The sequence below is a fragment of the Protopterus annectens genome, chromosome 4.part1, assembly GCF_019279795.1.
Source record: "Protopterus annectens isolate FY-2018-M chromosome 4.part1, PAN1.0, whole genome shotgun sequence".
In the NCBI taxonomy this organism is placed as follows: domain Eukaryota; kingdom Metazoa; phylum Chordata; order Ceratodontiformes; family Protopteridae; genus Protopterus; species Protopterus annectens.
The window spans coordinates 2,961,065-2,973,394 of NC_056734.1; the positions used below are offsets into that span (position 1 = coordinate 2,961,065).

Genomic DNA, 12,330 nt, shown 5'->3' on the forward strand with positions numbered 1-12,330 from the left:
TCCTGGCACAAGTAGCAAACAGATGTTACCAGAAATTGAATGAAATGCTAAGCATCTCCACGGGTATGCAATATGTGGAAGTCTGCTCTGTAGTAAATGAAATAAATATATTTGCATGGCTTGGCACTAGTGTTAGTTACAAGATATTTTATTTCTCTCTTAAACATATTCCATTTATTTCTTATTGGTTTGTTTCACATTAATTTTAACCTTTTTTCTAATTTTTGTAATCTTTTTATAATTTGTTTGGGGAGTGAGTGCCATTGTTTTGGTGTAAATAGGACAGAGTTACAGTGATATGTTGGATGATTGACACACACACACCACACGCATGCTTGCACGTCTTCCTATTCTCCTAATCTTTGGCTAGTCAGCTGCCTGTCGACCGTCATCCCATTCCTTCTTGCATTCATTCCTCGCAGAACAAGAACTGTTCCCAGACCATTTTTTTTCTTGTGAGATGAGAGCTGATCGCAAAGACTGTCATTCGGGCAGCCTCGTGGCTTTTCAGGTTATGCTGCTATTTGTACGTGTCTGGTGAAGCATTCTCCTAAAGGAAAGCTAGTTGGGCATAACACAGGTGTATAATCCAGTTCTGTATGTGTGTTTTATAAGCCTTCAGATGACCTTGCCTCCTTCAATGAGCCGATTTGCATGTTTCTCTGGTCTCCACCTGGAGAAATGGTGCACTTTGGTGGCCCATACACATGATTGTTCCCTGACCAGCTGCCGCAGATACCTAGGATGCTAATTGAACATTGGTGCCTTGCATCATAATCTGGCCTTTGTCCCTCTGTCAGTGAAGCTGACCATATTCATAGCCCTTAATAGTCTTCCATCCACACCCCCTTACATTATTTATTAGCAGTTTGAATTTGATTTTTGACCTTGTTCATTATGTTTTTAAAAGTTTGTATGTGAATACTTTTGTGAGAGATTTGCCCTCTTTTTTTTTAACATGAGCTATATAGCAAACATTTCAGACTGAATGTAATTTGAGTTTGGTTTAGTTTTGTTTTATTTCTTTAGAGCACCAGCATAACATGAAGAGCTGTACAGCAAACCTTTCGGACTGAATGTAATTTGAGTTTGGTTTTGTTTTATTTCTTTAGAGCATCAGCAAGTTACCATGGAGTATATGCAAGGACCTGTTACCTGCAGTCAGGGGAACATGTAAGTAGCTTTCATTAAGTTATTGGATGCCTTTGTTTTGGCTGTTTAGGACTGTAACCTTTTGTAAAGGCTTGGAACCAGCTTAGTGGCAATGTAACTGGTTTTTGTTTGGAAAATATAGTTTTTATACAGATCCTTTGGATGAGCACATTCTGATGATGGCTTTTGATCATATCGTTTTAGGGCTGTGGTTTATGTGTTTATGTATGATAGCTGTGAACATTGGTTTGGAAAGCAATTTTAAGTAGTTGCTCTCCCAAGGATTTAAGTGATTTGCATATGGGACTTTTTTTTTTTTTAATTTTGACATTTGTTTGCTGGGATACACTTTTCAGTGGAGGACCAGGGGGAAAAGCTCCACATTTATACATTTCCTTACATATACAAAACATTTATACTTTTACATACAGTCACAGATTTGATTACACTTTTTACAGTAAAAAAAGAAAAATATTTGATAGGACTTTTACGTAAATAACATGTAGACAGGTTAAGTGTGATAGTCAAAAGCATGGTTGTTAGTAGGTTTTATTACTTCTATGGCATTAATATGTGTTTTCATTTATAAAGCTCCTCATTTTCACATTTTGACAAGAGTTTGCCTTGGCACTGTACAGGTTTAATGAAGCTTTGCTAAATACAGGTTGACTGCAAGGGTCCAAAGGTCCACAGCTCTACAGTACCTTAGTTAAACTTGCATTGCTATGAGTTAATAGATTAATTGTATGGAAACTGGTAGGTGTACTATGCCAGAATATTGATATTGATGGCAGGATTTATTCTGGACTAGGATAGACAGTTTAGCTCTTGAGAAGGGGAGAGGTGGTATGGGGATTTGAGGGTAAAGGATATACAGGAGATAGAGTAGAAGGGGGGACATAGGTTATGGATAGTAGCAAGTTGGATATATGTTAGCTGGTTTGATAGTTCAAGACATTTTAGTTCCTGTACTGGTTTACAGTGTTGTGTATGGTAATTGGAGTTTGTTGCAAAGTTTGCATCTTTGTTATAGCATTGTTCCATTTTTATCTTGGTGGAGTTTTGCAGATTGGTGAGTATACAAGAACCATAAAATAGGGATGGGAGCAAGAAGGTTTTTGCCATGGTAGTCTTGGTTGATGTGGTAAGGAATTGTCGTAGTCTTTGTTTTTTTTTTGCGTCGTCTATCTTTTGCTTGTTTTGAAGGTCAAAGATGAGTTTTGCTATCTATTATTTATTTATTTGATGTTTGTTTACTGGGGTAGTCTGACTGGGCGGGTGCCCATTTTCAGTAGAGGCCCAGGGGGAAAAGCCCATTTAGTTTCTTGTACACTTTCTGTGACCGTTTTATTAGCTGAGAGGATGCTGAATTGCTCAGAGCTGCAAATTGTATTTTTGGGGTGAAAGACTGTTTTTGTGTTGAGAAAAAGTTGGGCATCTGTGAGCCAAAATTAATTTGCTGTGAATGATATTGGGGTCTTGTTTAGTAGTTCTGGGAGAGTGAGAGAGGTACAGATTAAGGTTGAATCGGCTGCATGCTGATTCAGTGCTTCTGGGGAAGAGGAGGTGTAAGTTATTGGTGAATATATTAAACAGTAGGGGTCCTAAGATGGAGCTTTGGAAGACCCCTATAGGGTTATGTAAGAACAGAGGAGAGTCGGTTAATGCAATTTTACGGCTCTTCAATCTTGTAGCTTTGAAACCACTGTACTGTGGTAATGGGGCATCCTAGGTTGGGCAGTGAGTTCAGGAGTAAGGGGTGTGAAACCACATTAGAGGCTTTAGAGAGGTCCTGGAATACGGTGGATACAAGGTATCCTTTGTCTCTGTCCCTGTTATCGGTGTCTGTAAAGGATAGTAGAGCTAAGGATGTGCTAATATCCTGTCTGGAAACCATGTCGAGTTTGAGTATGCAGGTTGTTTTGGAGTAGGTATTTCATTAACTGTTGGCGGATACACCTTTCCAGGATTTTGGATATAGGGGATAGAATTGATATTGGGCAAAAGTTCGACATTTCAGTGGGATACACTCCTTTATGTGTTGGTGTTATATGTGATAGTTTCCAAATGGTGAGGACTACGGATTCGGAGAGAGATCTATTTATGAGGATCCTGATTGAATAAGCAACTGAGTCAGCAGCGAGTTTAAGGTATTGGGGTGGGAGATTATCAGCTGATGTAGAACAGGGTTTTAATTTGAGCATATTTTTTTTTTTTAATTTCTGAGGTGAGTATAGGCTGAAAGAATGAAGTTTGGGAGGCTATGGATTGGCTGTGTGTGTGGGTATTGGCATGGTCTAGAGTTTAAGTTTAGGTGCAAGTGTTTTGTGTTATTGTTGGTGGTTAGTAGGTCAGCTTTGGATTTTATGAAGTGTTTGTTAAATTCCTCTGCTGTTAGCGATGGGGGGATTTGGGTGAATGGGAGTGCTCTTTGTTCCTGGATTGAGGAGGGTAGATAGTGAGTGGCAGAATTTTTTGGGGTTGCATTTGTGTTGTAGCTGAAGGTTAGAGTAGTAAGATTTTTTGCTTTTGTCTGCTAGTTTGTTTACTCTATATGGAGTGTTTTGAAGGCTTGAAGAGTTTGTTGGGCTTTGTTTCCATGTGTTCCATGCTATATCTCTTTGCTTCGTGAGGTTAAAGCAGGCTATGGTTTTCCATGAGGTAGTATGTTTTTTACTCTTTTTGTTCGTACAAGGGTGGGACTGTCAAACATTTTCAGGAAGGTTGTGTTGAAATATTGTACAACATCGTTGAGAGGTAATAGCCTTGGGATTGTCCAGTTTATTTTATGAAATAAATGATTAAGATTTGTTGGTCAAGTTTGGTTGGTTGTATTTCTGACTGATTTTTTAAGGAGTGTTTTTTAGGAAGGTGGGTACTAACTCTGATGGCAAATATTGGAAGATGGTTGCTAAGTGAGAGTAAGTGTGCCTGAGGATGAGTTAGTTGTGTGAGATACTAGGATCCAATCCAAGGTGGAATGGCAAGTGAAGTCTTTGTTATACCTTGTTGGACTTGTAATTGTGTGAAGCCATACAGATTAATTCTAGAGGTGGGAGAGTTTGTATTGATGGCATGCTAATTGATGTTCATGTCACCTAGGATAACTGTTTCTTGCTTGATGTTTTGTGATTATCCAGGAGGGACGGTACATCTTCCAGGACAGGTATTTTGTTTCCAGGTGGGATGTAAACTACAATGATAAGAGTTTTGATCCCAGGGGAGCAGAAAATGACAGGTTATTAAAAAAAAAAAAAAAAAAAAAAAAAAAACTTTGTAAAGCAGTACAGCTTGTATCTAAACTATATTCCTCTTTTTTGCAGGCCTTGCCATCTTGCCTTTAAGATTTGCTTGCATCTGCTGTTTTTTTTCCCCCTAAACTGCTTAGGAGTCAGGACAATCTATTAAAGCAAGGTACTGATGATGATTGAGTACTTGTGTCATATTAAGTTTCCCATGAGTGTTTTCTGGTCTTTCTCTTGTCTGTGGGGTGTGTTGTGTATTTCTGGGACTTTATACCCCACTCCTATAGCTAAAGAAACTAAACTGAGCAGTGAAGGCTTGCAGTGTAGTAAGTTCTCTTAAAGAACTCCTGATTTGATACCAAAAGGTGATCTGATTTAACTGAGGTTGAAGTCTGGGTGTCACACGAATATTATTGATCACTGCTGGAGGTGCAAAGGATGCCTCTGTCGGCCATGATGGCTAATGTGAATGCGGTTGCTTGCATTTGTGTTTCCATTGTACTGAGCAAGAAATACCATTTGCAAGACCTGCTCAGCCATTAAAGTTATATGGATTCAGTAAGTACTTAAATGTTATAAGTTTGCTATAGTATGGCCAAATGTAGATAGGAAGGGCAATCTATGTAACATTGTAAAAAGACATTTTGGAATAGGGAAGGTGTATTTTAATTATGTTTTAAGAAAATGCGTTTGCTAGTAATTCTGCCTTATTTTATTGCAGCCTGTGTTGCCAGTGTGGCATTCCTATCCCACCAAATCCTGCAAATATGTGTGTAGCATGCTTAAGAACTCAGGTTGACATCACCGAAGGCATACCAAAACAAGTTACAATCCAGTTCTGCAAACAGTGTGAAAGGTAAGCTTTTGTTTGTAGAGTTAATTTTATAAACTGCAGATGTAGCTTACTGGATTAGCAGTTATCCAGTTGTGCAACTTGGCAGTCTTTTCAGTGAGGTGCACCATTTCTTCATACATACAGAATCAGAATATCTAAATGCATATAAAAAGTATGTACGTTTGCAGATTGCAATCTAATTGTACCTGGCAAGACAGCTTAAGTGTTGTCCTTCAAGTGAAGATAGGGTTCCAGTTCTGACACTATGCAGCTTTCATAGCCTAAACATCTGCATTTTAAAAGGTGTAAATGATGTCTAGATGTTTAATTTTTGTTATATAGTGCACAGAGAAGTCCCTATTCATACAGAACTGTAATATTTTCTCATTGTACTTAAACTTGAATTATTGTAAAGTTGACTTTTAAAATATTCACTAGTTTGGAATATGCCTGCCTGGTCCATTATGTCAGAGTGAACCAGTGACAGTGTTCCTCAACTGCAGACCTGTATATAAGTAAGCTAATGTTTGCCGAACAAAATTGGATGGCTATGTACTAGTATTATGGAATGCTGCGTTCTCTTAATTAACTTGGGGAATTCTGTAGAATAAGCAGTAACCCATGACTGGGTGTGGGTATCTTTGGAGTAAACCAAGCCAGCTGTGTGTTAATCCTGTGATACCCACACCCATTCGTGGGTTATTGCTATAACACCATAACATTATCTAAGAAAGCAATTGCTTACCTTTCTTAAATAGTGTCTTTGTAAAACGGCGCAGTAGTGCTCCTCTGTGCTTTTTTGTGCTTGCTGAAGTACTGCGCATGTGTATGGGAGTTATGTTCCCATGCTTTTTTTTTTTTTCCCCTATCAATATGGGCTGTTAATGCAAAACATATACAAAGCCCAACATAAGTTTGGTTTCATCAAGGGCAGGTCATGCCTCTTTAAACCTGGTGGACGTCTTTGAAAAGGTCGCCAAAGCAATGGATGAGGACAAAATGGTTCACATTGCCTACCTTGACCTGGCCAAGGCATTTGACACAATAACCCATTCGGGCATTGTTGACAAACTCAAGAGGTTAGATGCAAACCTGTATGACACCCGGTGGATAGCCAAATGGCTCGCAGACAAGACCCAGGAAGCTAGAATTGGGAGTCCCTCAGGGATCAGTACTTGGACTGCTCCTTTTTGGCATTTACTTCTCTGAAGTCAAGATCAATGTCCGTGGTCTCTGATTCCATATTGGGAGCTGTCATTGAATCCCACACAAAAACAAATGTTTTCCAGGAAGGGGCTGACAGACAACTGGTGTCAGAGCCAAGGACTAAAACTGAATGCCAAGAAATGCATAATAGTATTCTTTGGGAACAAGATAGCTGCACATTGAGTAACAACTTCTAACTCTAGCTCTCCCAGTGTGAAAACAGAAACTTGACAGAGAAGGCCAGTAGACTTGTTTTTATGGGTAAATTTCAGTAAGTGGCTAGTTAGTGTACTGTCTGGATGCCAGGAAAAAAGAATTACAGAGCACCTGGAAAAAAATCGGCTACAAAAAGTGAGGAAGAAACACTGACTGGGAAAGGTTCTGCAGTTTTTCATTAAAAAGCAGTGCAACCTCTGGGCATGGCTTCCATTAACCTACAGGAAGATAAGACAACTGCACACAGACCTGGTTAAAATAAACAAAACACTGATGGGAGTATATCAGTGCAAACAACAAAAAGCTGGGAAAAATGGAAGAAGCTTTAAACATATTTTCAGATGAGGTGATTTAAAGCTGTAAAAATCAGAGGTTGAAACGAAGAAAAGGCTGGCTGAATGAGACTGCTGAGGAGGAGATGTTTCAAAAAATACTAGAATTAGAGGACAGAGCACATGGGGAAAACCTGAGATGTTCATCTATACCAGAGAAGCTGGAAGGAGCAGACTGCACTGATTTTATGAAAGCACAAATAAGCAACTGGTCTGGTATTCCACAGCAAGAGTTGTTGGTTGAAAGGGCACATTGTGTATATACTTCAAACCTGGCTATGAGAAAGCAACCTAGACCTTTAATAGAAAAGGTGCAGTCCTACCAGCAGAAAGAGATTCTGATTTAAAGCTGTGGCAGAAGAACAAAATACTAAAAGTGGGATACTTTAGAGTGTTTGTTTGTAGAGAATGATTTCCCATTGTACACTGGCAGAAGAGGAGCAAGTTCATTCTACTATTCATGGAATGTTGAGACGCAGGTGTGAGATTCAAACTGTTGTACCTAGCCATCTTCAAGGTATTCGTCCCTGGATGGGACAAAATAATTTTTTGATGAATTACATGCTACGAAGGAAATACTAAAATTTGTCCAATAGAAAGTGAGCTCTGAGAAGATTCTACTTTTTGTTCTTCTGGTAAGTGAAAACCACCGAGAGAATATACTTGTGAAATCGTAGCACTAGAGTTTAGTAGAAGAATAGAGAGTACATTGGAAATTACACAGAAACAGGATTTGGGAGATGGAGATGAACAGCAATAAAACCAGTAACTTAATGTGGGATTACAGTGCAATAATTATATTTGTGAAATATGACAGAACAAGAAAATGTGGAAATAATTGGACTTTTCCAGAATTTGCTGGACTTTAAGTAGGGCATATACTTTAGAGTGCCCCACATGTAATTAGTGTTTGGAAAATACTTTGAGGAGGGGAAGACAGGAGAAACATGCCTGTAAGTAAAAATATATATTTTTCTTAATAGTACTGTTTTTGTGGTGCATGATTTTCTTTGCATGCTATGAAGTGATGTTTTTATATTTTTAAGTGTAATGATGACTGTAAATAGGTGCTGCTGCTTTTTCCCCTTTCTTTCTCCCTTCTGTCTTCAGTTTAAGAAATGTACGCACTGCAATGTTCAAAAAAGGGATTGACCAAAAAAAATGAATGTGATTTTTCTCATTCATGCATGGAAGAATGACTGGATTAAGAACCTTAGACTGATTTAATAACATGTTTTAAGAGAAAGCAAGCTAATGAAGAAGAATATTGAATATTATGAGGCTTTTATCTAGCAAATAAGTGTATGCTTACTAGCAGTTCTGCATGTGGTCCTAATGTCTCCACAGAAAGAGTCTGGAAAGTGATTGGATGGCGAAAAAAAAAAAAAAGAGAAACTGGCTAAGAGATTATGTTCTCTGAAAACATTCAGGGGTTATCCCAGTTGGGAGCACTGTAAAGATCAGACAAAACCAGTTAGCACTTGGTAGAAGCACAGGCTCCACCATGCGTCTTAACCTAAAAGAAAGGTTATCCATACAAACTGGAGTCTGTTGAGTGTGGCTGTCAGTTTGGGCCATTTGTTCCTGTTAGGAATGTAAAACTTCAGTATTTGAAGATGTGCACAGTTTTCTATGTTAGTATTAAACTAATAGGGGGTATTGGAGGTTTTTTTTTTGTTTTGTTTGAGGGCTTTCAATAAAACAAAATGTTTTGTACAATGTGACATATAGGCGCAAATGAATATGACAAGAAGCAACTATATAAAATTTCAACCTACTAAGCAGTGTATGCATGTAACACAAAAGCTGGAACTAGACATTTAACAAAAAAAGGTATTCTACATAAAAGGTGGGAATAATAAGTTTTTAATACAGTGCTTTTTGTAATGTTTTTTTAAATGCCAGTGGTGTCACAGATAAGTACAAAAAAAGAATGTGAATTTGATAAAGAAAGGTTTTCAGGATGGTTGGTTTTCAGGATGGTTATTCAGTGGAATATCAGGGACAAAGGAAAAGGGGAGTACTTATATTAATTGCAAGAGGAGCTCCAATAATGATAGAGGATAAAAAAGATAATGTCAGATTTCTAGTGCTAAGGTGCTACTGGCAGGGGAGGAGGATTATACTGGCATGTATTTATACTCCACCTGAAACTGCTGTAATGGAGCTTAATTTCTCCCAGAATTTCCTTATCAGTTTTCAGCAAGGAATATTACTTATGGGTGGGGACTGTAATTTGATTTGCAGCAGTTAAGATGTATGGGGGTCCCTGATGGGGAAATATAACAAAAGAAGGTAGAGTTTTGAAGAAATGTATGAAAATATTTGGCATTGAAGACATTAATTCAGTAACAGGAGTTTGGGTGAATTTACATATTCCCCAAAATATAAAAACTGGGCTAGGCTAGACAGAATTTACATTTCACAGGAACATGTGCATTTAATTGTAGGTCTTGATACATACCCAATGACTAGATCATGTGCCAATAACAACTAACATAAAAACACAGGGTTGTGAAAGTGAGACACTGGTGCTTTTCCCCACCTATCTGTTGAAAAGAGAGGAAATGAAGGAATGGGTAGTGGAGATTATTCAGTAGCTATTTGAGAGGATAGAAATTACTTCTGAAAATATAGGTAGGGAGTGGGATAAAATTAAGGTGGAGTTTAAAAATAGGGTGGAAATAAAAGAAAGGGAGCTATTGTTAGGTAAGAATTATTTAGATGGACTGACAAATGTTCAAGTATTGCAGAATGGGGGGAATCTCCTAGAACAAGAAGAGGATCAACTGCAGAATGCCAAGCAGAAAATAGGGGATTACTTTGGTAATATACACGAGTTTAGAAAGATTGCTGTTAAGCAACTGTTTTTTTTTTTTTGATAATAACACTAGAGCACAAAAACTTTTAAGCACAATAACTTAGGCAAAAGAAAGTAGAAAGGGTCAACAAGCTTAGGGAGCCTATAACAAGGAAGGTAATGAAATCCTGTAGAGGTATTAGAAATATTTCGGAAATTCTGTGAGTGTTTTTATCAAGCAGAGAAATCTGGGAAGTCAAGAAGGCACAAATGGAAGAGTTAAATATGCCAAGGTTAGAGGTAGATGAGGCTCGGTTACTTATGGTTTGGGTAGGAGGAGATGAGATGATAATTGTGATGTATAACCAATCTACAGGAAATTCCTGAGGAACAGATTGTATTCCTATGGAGGTTTGGAAGTTAGGAGGGGGGAAAAAACTGAATGATCTGAAAGACTTTGTTTTATAGTATTGCAAGAGGAGGAGAGAAGTACCAACATTGTGGAAGAAAGCAGTGGTAGCTGTAATACCTAAAGAAGGTAAAGATCCATCAGTTTCGACTTCATGCAGGCCCATTTCAATACAAAACCATGATTATAAAATGTTTGTGTGTGTATAATGGCTAAATGAATGGGGAAAGTAATGCCAAAACTGATAGACATGGATCAGTGTGGTTTTGTGGAGGGTAGGCAAACATTTGACAACATTAAACACTGATGACCCAGAGGGAAGCAGAATGTAAGAAATACCATTGTTGTTGGTGGGTCTTGATGCAGAGAAAGCATTTTACAGAGTAAGCTGGGACTTTATGAGCAGGGCAGTGGAAGCATTTGGATTTCCTGAAAACAAAATATTATGAGGTTAATGAGGATGTATGGGGGATCGGAGGTGAAAATTAAAGTGGGTGGGGTCCTCTCTGATAATTTCTGCTTGACTAGAGGAACCAGGCAGGGGTGTCCTCTTCCCCTTTATTTGCATTATATTTAGAACCATTGGCAAAGAAAATAAAATAAGAGACTCAGAAATTCAAGAATCTAATTGGTATGGTAGTTGAGAAAAGTTGGCTGTATTTGTAAATTCTGTTTTATACCTGACAAAACCAGAAAGAGACATTATAATGTTGTGGAACATTTTGAGACAGTTTCATATTTGTTTCGGATACAAACTTATTGTCTTTTCGGCTTTTCCCGGTTAGGGGTCGCCACAGCGGAACTCCGGTCTGCTAATGATTGGCAGTCGATTTTTTTATGGTGCCGAGTTACCAGCCCAACCTTCAGCGAAGGCATGCCCATTCATGCATGTCTTTCGGAGGCCACTCGACCGCGGGGAGGACATGCAGACTCCACACACAAGGCACTCCAGCCATGAATTGAACAGGAGAACCTCTTGCTGTGAGGCAACAACGCTGCCGCTGCACCACCCTGGCTTTAAACAAAGGTAATAGTGGTAAATTGTCTTCCTGCATATGAATTGGTTCAGCAATATCCATATTTATGGGATATGATGAAATGAAGTATTTAGGGGTATGTATTAAAAATGATTCTGGTGTGGCACCTAAGGATATATGGGAAGAGTCTAAACAAAAGATAATACAAAAACAGAAAATAGAAGCTTTGTCATATGGATAATAATATACAAGCAGTTAAATTGTATTTAGTCCCATTAGCCTTATACACAGGTCAGGCATATTTTTATCAACCAGAGGAGAAGTTGTGGATAGCAATTAATAAAGAGCTGAAGGACTTCTCTAGGTAGGGAAGATGTCAAAGTCAACTGAGATAAGATGATTCTTCCAGTTGAACAGGGTGGATTGGGATTACCCAATTTGAAGGGGTATTTCAGATCTACACAATTAAGGCTCCTATACATAACACAAGCAGAAAACTGGAATTCAAGTGTAAAGGGGTAGTGATGATGAAACTGGGGGGGGGGGTGGCAAGAAACAATGAGAGACTAGGATTTTTGGATGCAGACCTTTACAGCTATAATATTCTGTAGGGGTCTCTTTAAAGTAGCAGAACAAGTCAACACAGGAATGGAGAAAGAAGATTATGCCCATAGGTATGACTGCAATTATGGATATCGACTGTAGGTAAGAGGGAGCTTAACTTTATTGGAGAAAACTGGCAAATAGCCAAGGTATTGGGAACAAATAACTAGAGAGGGAAAGATGACAGAATGGGAAGACGCCAGAAATTTATTTGAACTGCAGGTTAGAGATTGCTTCCCTATCAAGGATTGATATCAGAGTATAAGCAAAGAGAAAAAATATGTGGGTCCTAAACAAAAGACCAGCACTGGTAGTTTTTATTAGAATCTAGAACAAATGCTGCTGTTTGAAAAAGGTATAATTAGTAGAGCATATAAAATGTTGCATGATATCTATACAAATCAGAGAAGTTTAGGAAGGATTGGGAAGAGAGATTGGATAAGCAATTCACAAAGAATGGGAAGAGAGATTGGATAAGCAATTCACAAAAAAACAATGGGAATATATGTGTCCGTCTTCCAAATGTGCAACAAAATCTAGAAGATTTAGGGTTTT

At 38.3% G+C, this 12,330-nt stretch overlaps 1 protein-coding gene across 1 annotated transcript in view; it reads left to right on the forward strand.

Moving 5' to 3' along the window:
- NMD3 (NMD3 ribosome export adaptor) overlaps positions 1-12,330 on the forward strand; it is a 761,058-nt gene that overhangs the window by 28,491 nt on the left and 720,237 nt on the right. The window contains exons 2-3 of the mRNA XM_044069978.1: positions 1,113-1,173; positions 5,119-5,253. Coding sequence (XP_043925913.1) covers positions 1,130-1,173; positions 5,119-5,253 — 179 coding nt within the window. The 5' untranslated portion in view covers positions 1,113-1,129. The remainder of the gene's footprint in view (positions 1-1,112; positions 1,174-5,118; positions 5,254-12,330) is intronic.